The sequence below is a fragment of the Argentina anserina genome, chromosome 6 (assembly GCF_933775445.1).
Source record: "Argentina anserina chromosome 6, drPotAnse1.1, whole genome shotgun sequence".
Lineage (NCBI taxonomy): Eukaryota > Viridiplantae > Streptophyta > Magnoliopsida > Rosales > Rosaceae > Argentina > Argentina anserina.
This window is the reverse complement of record NC_065877.1, coordinates 21,874,929-21,888,213: the sequence shown is the minus strand read 5'-3', so window position 1 is coordinate 21,888,213 and position 13,285 is coordinate 21,874,929. Positions and strand designations below refer to the sequence as shown.

Here is a 13,285-nt window from a genome sequence, read left to right as displayed (position 1 = left end):
GCATCATTGGATAATTAAGCATATATGTGGAAGTAAATATAAATAAATAGTTTGGTGAACGCAAGGGTAAACGAGTTTACATGATAGTATCAAATATGCCTTTTAGATGCCTTTTATTTGTAGCGCCACAAAAATCCATAAGAAGCTCAGGACCGTATGTTCTATTTTATGCCATCCTTATTACGTGACATCCTCTTGTTTCTGAATTTGCAACCTTAATAGAGGACATGCAATTAGTCTATTTCTATCTCTATAAATATGAACTAGCACTCATACACGTAAATCTCATATTAAACGTCGACCAATATATATGGTAGTAATACACAAATACACCAAAAATAAAGAAGGTGCACAAACTAGAAAGTGTCATTGTCATGTGACTCATGTCACACCAATATTAATACTTGCGCATTCAGTATTCGACCAGAAATGATTTTTTTATCTTTTTAATACAACACAAGTACAATGGTTTTATTGACACCCTCATTTCGGATTTTTCAACGGTATCCCAAAGGCTTCCTAGACCTAAGGACTAATCCATCGGGAGCCCGGACAGCCAATAGGGCATTGCAGCCCCTTCCTGGTCACAAGTCAATGGTTAAAGCCACATATATGTCTCTTATTTTAGACTGACTTCACCCGCGGTAGGTGAGTCTGGTAGGTTTATAAAACCAGACTCTTCACTTTGTTGATTCGTACCTCTTCCATCACACTACAAACTTACTAATCAAAATTCGATTTCCTCTGTCTTTGTCTCTTTGAAAAAAAATACCAACTAAGCCAAGATGCCTGCTGATCAGAGCTCATCGCTTTCCGGCCATGGCCAAACTGTTTGTGTCACCGGGGCCGGAGGCTTCATTGCTTCTTGGTTAGTGAAGCTCCTTCTGGAGAGAGGCTATAATGTGAGAGGAACCGTGAGAAACCCAGGTACACAATTCAGATCATCGAGAATAGTACCTAGCTTCTTTCCCGAGCTCAAGTTTATCGCTTTCTATTTTCTGCTTTGTGTCATGCAATGTATAAAGCTTTGGAGCATTCGCGTCATTATTTTGAACAAACCTGCCATGGATTATTGGAATCAAATTTCCCAATTCTGATACGGGAAAGAAATGAAACCATTGTGTGCATATATGTACACAAGAATACGTAAGAGTTTCATTTTTGTTTTCTGTTTTTACTAATTTAGGTTTTCATGGATACATAGGTGACCCAAAAAATGCTCATCTGAGAGAACTGGAAGGCGCCAGAGAGCGGCTGAGCTTGCGAAAAGCCGATCTTCTCGATTTCGAAAGCCTGAAAGATGCCATTAACGGATGTGATGGCGTTTTCCACACAGCATCGCCTGTAACTGATGATCCGGTGAGTTCTCCACCCGTTTTGCTTCCGTTACTTTCTTTCTTTTCTTCCTCCATTACGTTTTGGTTGGTGAGAAAATGACCGATTGCCATACACAAGTTTCTTTACCAGTACCAAACCAAAGCACTATCCTCGAACGTAGTCGTCTATCATTGTTTGGATTGATTCTATAAACAAAAGCATATTTTTATTATGTGGTGGACTTTTTTTTATTTTTCTCATTCCTACTAAAGATGGAGTACAAGAACCATAACAATTCTCGTAGTGGATATGGTGATCGCACCCAACAAAAATATAGTCATGATTAGATTTGAAAACAAAAGGAAATGGGACAAGAAAGGAATATTTGGATGCATGATTATAGCTCCCTGGCAGGTTGAGATCTCATTTTCTCATTTCTTTAATGGGTATATATAGGCTGTTTCAGGTGCGGAAGTCCGTATTATGCGGATTCTGCGATTCCAGAGACGCGCAACAACGGCGCGGATAGTGTTGGCCGTGCTCCCCCCTCCCGGCGCTGCTGTCTGTGCCGGCCGGAGCTACAACGCCGACCCATGGCGACCAAAATCTCAAAATTTCTAAAAATTTCAAGTTTCTCAGAACCGTGCGGAAATTTTGAGATTCCGGCCACTATGGGTCGACGTTGTAGCTCCGGCCAACACATACAGGAGCACCGGGAGAAGGGGTACGACCGGCACTATCCCGCCGTCGTTGCACGTCGCCAGTCGCCGGAATCGCAAAATATGCACGGTGCGGACGTCCGCACCTGAAAACTTTCTTCTACATATATATGTTTCAAAATTTAGAGCCTGATAGTCTACAATTTTGTTCAAAAATTACAACTAATTCCAAAAAATTTGAAAATGATTTGCCCCTACCAAATCTAATCAAACACAAATGATTCTAGTCATTAGCCTGCTACATATGTTCGTTTTTACCTAATGAAAGTCTATCAATTCAACACGAGCATATCCTGGAAGGGAACATAAATGAAGAATTCAAAGAAAATAGTTGTCCGCTACTCCATGCCAGTACTAGTACTGCATGAAGCAGAGTCGAACTGGGATAATTTTAAGCATTTCAGCTATTTTGATCGAGTTTCCAGTGTAATTGTGACTTTTATCAAAATATAAAGGCCATAAAATTGATTAAAAGAGTAAGATCTTAGTGATTTATGAGCATATCTTAAATTAACAATACTGTGAATACAGGAACAAATGGTGGAGCCGGCAGTGAATGGAACAAAGAATGTGATCGTTGCCGCTGCTGAGGCCAAGGTTAAACGCGTCGTCTTCACGTCTTCAATCGGTGCCGTCTACATGGACCCCACCAGAGGTCCCGATGAGGTTGTCGATGAATCCTTTTGGAGTGACCTGGAGTTTTGCAAGAACACCAAGGTAACTTAGCCCTAAAAACATCACGTCATTTTTCAACTGATCGGAATATTGTATCATGTTTCGGAGCTGTAATCTAAACCCTAGATGCATAAACGAACTTTCAGAACTGGTACTGCTATGGGAAAGCTGTGGCGGAGCAAGCAGCGTGGGATGAGGCCAAAGAGGGAGGAGTAGACTTGGTGGTGGTGAACCCAGTTTTGGTGCTAGGACCATTGCTCCAACCAACCATCAACGCCAGCATCATCCACATTCTCAAGTACTTGACTGGCTCGGCCAAGACTTATGCCAATTCTGTTCAGGCCTATGTGCATGTTAAGGACGTTGCATTAGCACACCTACTTGTGTATGAAACTCCCTCGGCATCTGGCCGGTATATTTGCGCCGAGAGCGTCCTTCACCGTGGAGATGTCGTTGAAATCCTCGCCAAATTCTTCCCGGAGTACCCCATACCCACCAAGTAAGTAGCTAGCTGCACCCCTCTGCATCATCATCATCATCATCATCATCATCACTGCGACACCACTGTTTTGGTTACCTACTCAAACACATAACTCTTAACATTTTATGGTATTGAGTAAACGGATAGTTAATTGCTGTTGAACACATAGCAGACCCTAAACTAACATAGAATATATCATGTTGTTGGTTTCTGTTTATCGATGAAGTTAATTAGTATCATTAATTATGTGAGTGACATTCTACCAAAAGGCAAAGAAATGCTTAATGTCGGAATCAAGGAAATTAGTTTACTCTCATGACATATACAAGTTAGCTACTGAAAGAAAAAATAGTACGTATTAGTTCTTCATTACTGTCCCCCATATGGGATTGTAGACAAATAGACAACATATCCCTATCATCCCAAGTAGTATTTTGTATAATTGACCATTACCTTCAGAAATACCATTGACTTTCTAATTTAATACCAGCAGTTGATTAGGTCTACAATACCTAAAAGTCTAAAACACAGTCCAGATATCTCTTTGAATAGATATCAATGCCAACCAGTTAGCTAAAGGTCTCATGATAGGTTATTACCTCAATTTTGAACGAAAAATTAGAAGTACATATAATTAATTTCAGGATTTTTACAACAAATTGAAGGGCTCAATGGTGACATATCATCTACCATATTATGTTTTTGACCAATTAAGCTAATAACCTAACCATCAATGATATATAAAATTTTGTAGTAAGAATCCAAGATATGTGTATGCCTTTTCAGTTCTTAATTTCTGGTGGGTGGTGAGGGCATTAGGTGTAGGTATACTGTATACCGGCCAAGCTTGACTTGTCTATATTATCCAACTAGGGAGGATTGGAGAAATTGCAAAATACCTGGCCTGCACCACTTCTTGCAATCGTGGAGTAGCATATCATTGTCCGAGTCAACAATCATTGGTTCTTCATTAAGTCTTTCAGTCAATAAAAATTTCAGCAAATGAATTAATATTCATCCATGAAGACTATATATTATGTGCGTGCATGTCCTTATTTTCTTAAAGGAACTTACTGAATATATAGTTTTGAAATATACGCATGCATGTGTACGTATATGTTAAGAAGTGCATCATATTCTACTTGTGCAGGTTGAAAGATGATGGTAAACCCCGAGCAAAACCCTACAAGTTCTCAAACCAGAAGCTACGCGACTTGGGTTTGGAGTTCACTTCCGCGAAACAAAGTCTATATGACAGTGTCAAGAGCTTGCAGGAGAAGGGTCACCTTAAAGTTCCTACAAAACAAGAAGACGAATCTATTAAGATCCAATCTTAAGTGAGGCTTATCTTGGGTGCTGGCTCTGCTCAGTATGATGGTAGCGATCAGAATATATGACCTGTTTGTTAATGAAAGACAATGAAAAGTTGCTAGTGTTTCGTTGTCCATGGCTAATGGGGGATTGTTTTTCGTTTTCTTTCAAACTCCAATCGTGATTTGGGGCAGTATAAATCTTTGTTTATTATGGATATCGTACTTTTAAATTTTATGTCATAATTTGTAGGAGTTGTTTGCAGTTCGATTATTAAAGCTATATCTGTGAAAGCAAGTACAATTACATGACTGATTTTTTCGGCAACTAGTAAAATTAAAGTTTAATACACAATTAACAACATGTCATACTACTAAATTAACATTTGTCTGCAATTGAGGTCTACTACTGGATTACGATTTAATACTGCACCGACAAACTTCAACGGAAGCTCTATTCCATTACTGGAGGTTCACAAGGAACACAAAGTCATGCGAGTGATCACATTGCTGAGCTAAGATAGATAGACTTACAGGTCCACAGGAGTAGGTGAAGGGTGTGCGGAATAATAGTACGTCTGAATATTGGCAACATTGGCTAGCTATGTGAAGTATGCATGAGAGGATATGAGCCTATGAAGGTTCATCTATTTTCTAATCTTCTTCACTTGAATATAGTTTCAAATAGTCGAAGCAGCAATGTGGCATTATAGACTTATAGTATGACTACATAGCTGGAATTGCAGTCACTCCATCTAGGTGGTTCCAAAAGTATCAAGCTAGCTTATCTTATCTTGTTTATGTGAAGCATGGCGACTTTAGTTAAAGAATTGAGCCTGATAGTGATCGAATTAGGTACATTCCTCATTAGTGTACTTCAGTGAGAAAGCAATGGCAGACTTACATTCTAACCTTAAGAGCATTGAGAAAGAGAGTGATCCAATAAGGGTCCAAATTGGATATCGATAGTTGCTTCAACCAGATAAGACAAGAGATGATAGATTGCAAGTTTTTTTTTTGTTATAAAAAGTTTTGGTGAGAACTTGGTTACGTTACACCACTATTGCCAGGGCATACCCACAACTTCAATCCTAAAGGACTTACGACGGACACGTATTTGTCACACAACCCTTAGATATAGATTTCCGCATGAGAATTTACAGATCACGAGCCGACGAGGCTTGCTGGCAACCGTGATTAAACATGTGTGGGTGATACACCTCAAGTCCGCCCTTGCCAAGTGAGCTAAATTGCAAGTTTTCTGGATTGATATTTTCTAAATATTTATTTTTAAATATATTCTATATGTTAATGAAGCCATAAGAGAAGTCAAAAAAATCAAATAGTTAAAATTTTAAAATACGTAATTTACACCGAGTTTATTAATCACAACCATACGTAAATATTGGAGGGATATAATTGTAACTCGATATAGAAAAAACCCAAAAAAAAAAAACAATTCGAGTCCGGAATGAGTGTTCTCGCGCCGAGCGGAGGAGAGAGGCATAGAGATAAAAGAACGTGACGGTTGCTAACTTGCTGACCCACAGTCTCCACAATTGAGGTGAACTGCTAGACAATGATCTCAACACCTCCGACAAGTATTAGAAGGATGCATTAGCAAACATCATTCTTCCACCCGAATTAATTTTGGGGTTGAATCACGGATTCAAAATTGGGGTTTGTTTTTCCAACCCTTCTACTCTGAGTACTTGTTTTGGTGAAATCCCCAAATTTAGGGTTTGTTCTGGTTGTATGATGTTCTTATAGATTTGTAATGAATTTAATATTTGAAGATATTATACTTCTGTTATAGATATGAAGGTAAACCAATGTTAAAGAGAGATAAACTTTTGGTCCGATCCTTACACAGAGCTAAAACTGGCTAAAGATACTGGAGTCAGCGTATTTAGAATGGGAATAGATTGGTATCAAGTCATGCCAAAAGAGCTGCTTGATGGACTTAGTGAAACTGTAAGTCTGGTTTTGACTGTGTGTGTTTCTCATGCAATTGGTGTATTAGGATGCAATTTAATCAAATCTAAATAGATAGGTATTTTGATTCATACAGGCGTTAACTTAATCTTTTAAGGTTCCTGCAATCATAATACTTCCATCAGCGTGTGATGTTTAAATTTAATTCCTTTATTTTTGGAGCTTGTAGTTGAATACAATTGCATTAATGTGTTCCTCATGTTAGAGCACTATACTGATGAATCCTAAGTGGACACCAATCACACCATGAGTTTGGACTGAATTTGGATGCATGATATTCATCTATAGGTTAACTATGCTGCATTGGAGCAATACAAGTGCATCATCAGCAAGGTTTGCTCATATGGAGCGATACAAGGGGATCATCAGCGAACGTCTGCATCTAAGAATTTCTATACATATCTCTTCCATTACTCATTGGCACCATGGGCCGGAGAGTATTGAGGGTGGAAATTAAAAAAAAAACAGTTGATTGTTTCTGTAGTGAATCGGTCAACAAGTTAGTCAGAGAAATAGAACAAGCACAGTAAACCAAGAGAAACAACCTCAAAGAAAATAACATAAGAATACATATTTAAGGTGGTTTAGCAAATAGCTTTGCCTACATCCACCGGACAAAAACACACTTCCATTATATTAATAATGGGTACACAAGAAAGACTAAGAAAACAAGGACTCTCTTCTTTTCCTATCTTTCTCCTCTCTACCATCTCACCCTTTAACCGAGAATAGAACACAGTTTGCTCTTTGTCTCTGTGATGTCTAAACCTAGAGCATAACCCCTCCTTATATAGCCATAAGGACAAACATGTTTCCTCACCAAATAAGAATCTCATTCCTAATAGTGGTAGGCTGTAAAATCGCCTTCTTCTACATGTAAACCATCATCAATAAGGATTTTATATCCTTACCGGAACACCATACTCTAAGAAATCATCTTAGGAAAAACACATGGGCTGGAAACCCAACAATCTCCTCCTCCAGATCATGAGGGAGGTACATCGGCGCAACTCCATCACCGGGAGTCCACCCAAGCTGACTTGATGCAGAACTATGTGGTTGGAGCATGCAGCTCCCCCTGATCAAGCTCTCCCTGATCGAACAACTCATCACCATGTCCCTGTTAATGGAACAACTCTTGACCATCTTCACCCTGGTCAGAAAACCCATTGGAAAATGACATTTGGGACCACTTTTCCAGAACGCTTTTCTTCCTTATATGGTCGTGACCATGACACCGATTGATGATGGTTTACAAGTTAGTCAGAGAAACAGAACAAGCACAGCAAACCAAGAGAAACAACCACAAAGAAAATAACACAAGAACACAGATTTAAGGTGGTTCAGCAAATAGCTTTGCCTACATCCACCGGACAGAAACACACTTCCACTATATTAATAATGGGTACACAAGAAAGACTAAGAAAATAAAGACTCTTCTCTTCCTATCTTTCTCCTCTCTGCCCTCTAACTGAGAATGGAACACAATTTGTTCTTTGTCTTTGTGATGTCTAAACCTAGAGCATAACCCCTCCTTATATAGCCATAAGGACAAACATGTTTCCTCACCAAATAGGAATCATATTCCTAATAGTGGTAGGTTGTAAAGCCTCCTTCTTCTACAGGTAAACCATCATCAATAAGGATTTCATATCCTTACCGAAGCATCATACTTTAAGAAACCATCTTAAGAAAAACACATAGGCTGGAAACCAAACAGTTTCTTGGATTTCACGAGGTGAATCTTTGTTTTGGTATCAAACTTACCATAAAGTTTCTACAGTTCTGATGCCTTTGAATTACTTGACAATGCCATCTTTGTTCAATAGTAACTATTTCTTTTGGTGGTAATTGTGCATATTAAGTCTCGTTTCTTACATTTCACCTTTTGATTAATCTTGTTATCTTTCTGTTTTTTGCTGGCTTATTGTTGACAGTGTATTAGATATGACATACTGGAGGCTGTAACTTCTGCTCTACCAATAGGTGTTTTTAAACAGGCCATGCATTGGAAATTTAACTGAATAATGACAACTTGGTTTAATTTTGAGTTAGAAGTAAGATTTCATAGGAGAACTCAAGGAAGCTCCAGGTTGTATTGGGAACATTATTAGCTGCTTTGGTGCCTATTGTTGGATTTAATGCAGTCATGACATCCGAACATTTTGCATCCTTCTTGGTGAGTGTTTACCAACTTTTTTCATCCAACTTTTGATACTGGAGCTTGTCATGGATTGGCTATATAACTAGAAATAGGTGTAAATAACAAGTTAGTTTCATGAAATCAATGTCTTTATTCAGTATGCTATTATGTTAGTCAGTTGGTGTAGGAAGGTTTTGCCTCTTAAGACATATTAAGAGGATTACACGGATGTTATAGCTTGCATTTTTTATGTACTCGATGTGGATTACATTCATGGTTCCTTGTGTTCATTGGCTGCATATGGCTTATAATTCCTTGCATGTGTTTGTAGGTTACTAAGGTTGTCCCTGATGTGACAGAGGAAGTGAAAGACTGGTGAAGTTGTTGGCTCTTATAGCCAGTTGCGAATTACACTTGGACAATGATATAAATCAGTTTTGGCACTAGGTTTATATAGAATTTTAAGTGAAGTTAGATTGCATTATTCCTTAGAACAATTATAGATGCATTTGGCAATGACATAGTATTAATTTTGGCCTACAATTTCATGAATGATAAAATTATATTCTGGATTTCCAGAATTTGGGAGATTATTATTATTTTTATGGATTTCCCGAATTTGGCTGCTATTTTTTTATTTCTTAAATAAACTTTGTGACAGCAATTTCACCGTCGTTAATTTAATATTTTTTCCATAAAATATACTTAGCGACGGCAAATTTTCTGTCGCGTTTTATGTAAATCCAATAGCAACGGCTGAAAACAGTTGCAGGGAGCAATGACGTCGCCGATATTAGCAATAGACGATTTTCCAACGCATAGTTGTCGTTGTTGATTTGCGACAGCAAAACGGGTTTTGGCGATAGAAGCTCGCCGTCGCACGTTCAATTAATTTTTGTAGTGGCTGTTTTCGCTTATTCCATCGCACATGAGATCATATTTGATGACGACATTGAACCTCACTCTGTAACTGAATGCGAACGCAAAGCAGATTGACCGAAGTGGAAGGAAGCAATCCAGGTAGAACTTAACTCATTAAAGAAGAGAGAAGTCTTCGGAGAGGTCAAACTTGTTGGACATAAATGGGTTTTTGTTCATAATCGTAATGAGATGAACAAGGTCGTGTGTTATAAGGCAAGACTTGTGGCGCAAGGTTTCTCACAACGTTCTAGCATTGACTATGAAAAGACTTATTCTTATGTTATGGACATCATCACCTTCCGCTACCTTATTAGTCTGGTATTGTCCAAAAGACTAAACATGCAGCTTATGGATGTGGTCACCACTTATCTCTATGGGGATCATGACGCAGAGATATACATGGAAGCTCCAGATGGACTACCTTTACTTCCATCAAGTGCCTCCAAACTACAGAGTGCTCATGCAGTCAAATTACATTGTTTGTTGTACGGGTTGAAGCAATCCGGAAGAATGTGATACAATCGGTTGCATCAATACTTGTTGAGAAAGGGTTATAAAAATGATGAACTATGGCCATGTGTGTTCATACGAAAGACAAATTCTGGATTTGTCATCGTTGCGGTTTACGTTGATGACATGAATATAATAGGTACTCTTGATGAGATTGAAGAGACATTGTCTCATTTGAAGTTGGAATTTGAGATGAAGGACCTAGGGAGGATGAAATTTTGTCTCGGCCTAGAGCTTGTGCACATGGCCGACGACATCTTGGTTCACCAGTCAAATTACACACATAAAATGCTTTGACATTTCAATATGGATCTATGCAGTCCATTGTCTACTCCTATGGTCGTCCAAAGTCTAGATATCAAGAAGGATCTATTTCATCCTAAAGAAGATGATGAAGAAGTTCTTGGTCCTGAAGCTATCCTTATTCCTTAGTGCAATTTGAGCACTATTGTATTTAGCTCAATGTACTACACCAGACATATGTTTCGCAGTGAACTTATTATCTGAATTTAGCTCAGTGCCTACACTACGTCATTGGAATGATATCAAGCACTTGTTTCGTTACTTGAAAGGTTCCTTTGACATGGGATTGTTCTACCCCTATTGCAGAGAGAACACCGCCACGGTACCTCCCCACACCACCGTCGGAGAAGGCCCTGGCATTGTTGTCGTACGCCGCAGCGACGCCGCCGGCCGCCATGGTGTGGAGACCGTGCACGGTGCCACCGAGCAAGATATGTCACATCCTACTTCTTCCCCCAATGCAAAGACTCCAAATAACCTCCTACATGATTATACTGATGCAGGATACCTCTCTTACCCTCACAAGGCTCATTCTCAAACCGGTTATGTGTTTACCATTTGGGAATACTGCGATATCTTGGAGATCCACTAAGCAATCTCGTGTTGCTACTCTTCGAATCACGCCGAGAACATAGCTCTATATGAAGCAGTTAAAGAATGTGTTTGGCTTCGGTTACTTGTTTGTCATATTCGTGATTCTTGTGGATCAGTCTCTAGAACCGATCAATCTACGTCCATTTATGAAGATAATGTTGCTTGCATAGGGCATATTAAGTTAGGTTTCAGTAATGGAGACAATACCAAGCATATCTCGCCTAAGTTCTTCTATAATGATCAACAACAGAAGTTCTTGAATGTTCAGATTAATCAAGTGAGTTCATAATCCAATGTTGTGGATTTATTCACTAAATTTTTGCCTAAATCTACTTTTGTGAAACATGTGAAGAGCATTGGCATGCATCGCTTATTAGAACTTTAGAGTTTGGCAGACGTCAATGGGAGTTTACATCACATGTTAAGATCATTAGTAGTTGGTGTGTTGTGCTATTTTTCCCTTTGTTCAAGCTTTTGTTTTACCCAAGTGGTTTTGTTTTGCTTGGCAAAGTTTTTACCGAGGCAACATTGTGCGTCATGCAATCTAGGCATGCAACACAAGGGGGAGTGTTCCGGGCAAGTAGATTTTCTGTTAGAGATAGATTATGACTCTGAATCCTACATCATTGTGGTTATGTAATGCATATATATATATATGCCCTCATACCATTTAATAAAGACAGTTATTATCCGAATTATTCTCGTATTCATCATGTTGCATAAAATATGTATTTTTTTATATTATTTATTTTTTCTGAAGAAGTGATTAGGCTAGCTACTATGATGATTCATTTTCTCTCTTTTGAAGTTCTCTCTAGATGATGATGTAGTTACCAACCATTTTCATTTTCTCTCTTTTGAAGTTCTGTCTAGATGATGATGTAGTTACCAACCATTTTATATCGGTACTTTTTCTTCTATATATTCCTTGGGAGCTCCGTGAAAGTCGTAACACTTTCGTGTTTTTGTAAAATTTTTGTCTCTGTCTGACGGTGCGTTCATTGACACTACCATCAGACATGAGTTTCTGGCTATTCAATTGGTGGCATAGCTTGGCGGGTTGCTGGTGGTGGATCGAAAGAGGGAGGCGGGTTTGATTCTGGTCGGGATGTTGCTCGGACTTCGAGTGTTGAGGTTGTTTTCGAAGGTGATATTTTGTGGCGACGTTGTTCAGTTGCTAGTTGGATTTGTCGGTGGGTGCAGCTGGTGCGGTGCGGTGGTCTGAGATGGGGAAGCGGAGAAGGCGGCGACTGACCTGGCTTGTTTTGCAATTTCAAGTCAGCTCTAGACACCTTGTTGTTGGGTTGAATTTTGCAGGTGGTGAGATGGGTGGAAGCTATTGGCAGCAACGAGGTGATTATACTGCACCCAGAAAGTGGTGGCATGCTGGCCGTATTCATGGCTGGTCGCTCTTTGGAGATACAATGGTGGGCTTGGGCTCAATGGGCCAAAGATGGGTCAATTACGTTTTAAGGTGGGCTTGGGTCACTTTTGACTTTGGCATATTTTCTTTTAGTTTTGTTATGTCGTCCCTTCTCTTTGAGCGAGGGTTTAGAATGTATGTAAGTTTGGGTTGTCGGTCGTGTCGTCGTGTGCGCCATATATATGGTGCATATTATTTCTAAGGTTGACTATTTAATCATTGATTTTTTTTTTGTCAATGTAATTGGGAGAGTTGTCTCTGCATATATGCCGAATGTTTTAGTATATAGTGTCAATTGCTTCTGGAATTCTTCAGATTATGGTTGAATCTTTTAGGTTCTTATCCACTGTAATCGCAGGCTTTGGTAGAGAGGGGTATGTGACTTGTTATGTTCACCACTGTAATCTCCCTTGGATTGTATTCTTTGGATTCTATGTTCATATATTCTATTCTTCTAAAAAAAAATTATGTAGTTATCAACCTTACAACTTGCGTGGTTTCTGTTAATAGAAATATTTAACTGCCTGAACCCAAGTGTAGTGTTCACCTATATAATCAGAGAATCAGTGTCCTTGTACGTGCTAGGTAGAAACTAATAGACTCATTAAGTTCACAAAGATGGGTTGATCGACAACAATTTTTCCTTTGACAGTATTCCTTCTCCGCCAACAATTCGGCCGTCCGGTGGAACTGTGGAGGTTACCATCTCGGAAGAATTCTAGATTTAATTTCTGTTTGGGTTTCCCTTGCACCAGGTCCCAACTCCCAACCTTTTTGAAATTTTGAAGAAGAGGCTACGATCCTTCTTTTATTGGGTTTATGTGAATCTTAATATTCCCAAGTGTCCTTGAACGAATGATTGGCCAGTTGCAGCTAGTGTCAACTCGTGCATCG

The 13,285-nt window shown here is 39.1% G+C and overlaps 1 protein-coding gene across 1 annotated transcript; it reads left to right on the top strand.

Moving 5' to 3' along the window:
- The first annotated feature begins 708 nt into the window (after positions 1 to 708).
- Positions 709 to 4,757, top strand: LOC126797888 (cinnamoyl-CoA reductase 1-like). Its single transcript, XM_050524643.1, has 5 exons — positions 709 to 927; positions 1,205 to 1,359; positions 2,568 to 2,753; positions 2,858 to 3,210; positions 4,343 to 4,757. Exons 1-5 carry the CDS (start codon positions 786 to 788, stop codon positions 4,527 to 4,529), a joined length of 1,023 nt encoding a protein of 340 aa, XP_050380600.1. The 5' UTR covers positions 709 to 785; the 3' UTR covers positions 4,530 to 4,757.
- Positions 4,758 to 13,285: the final 8,528 nt, after the last annotated feature.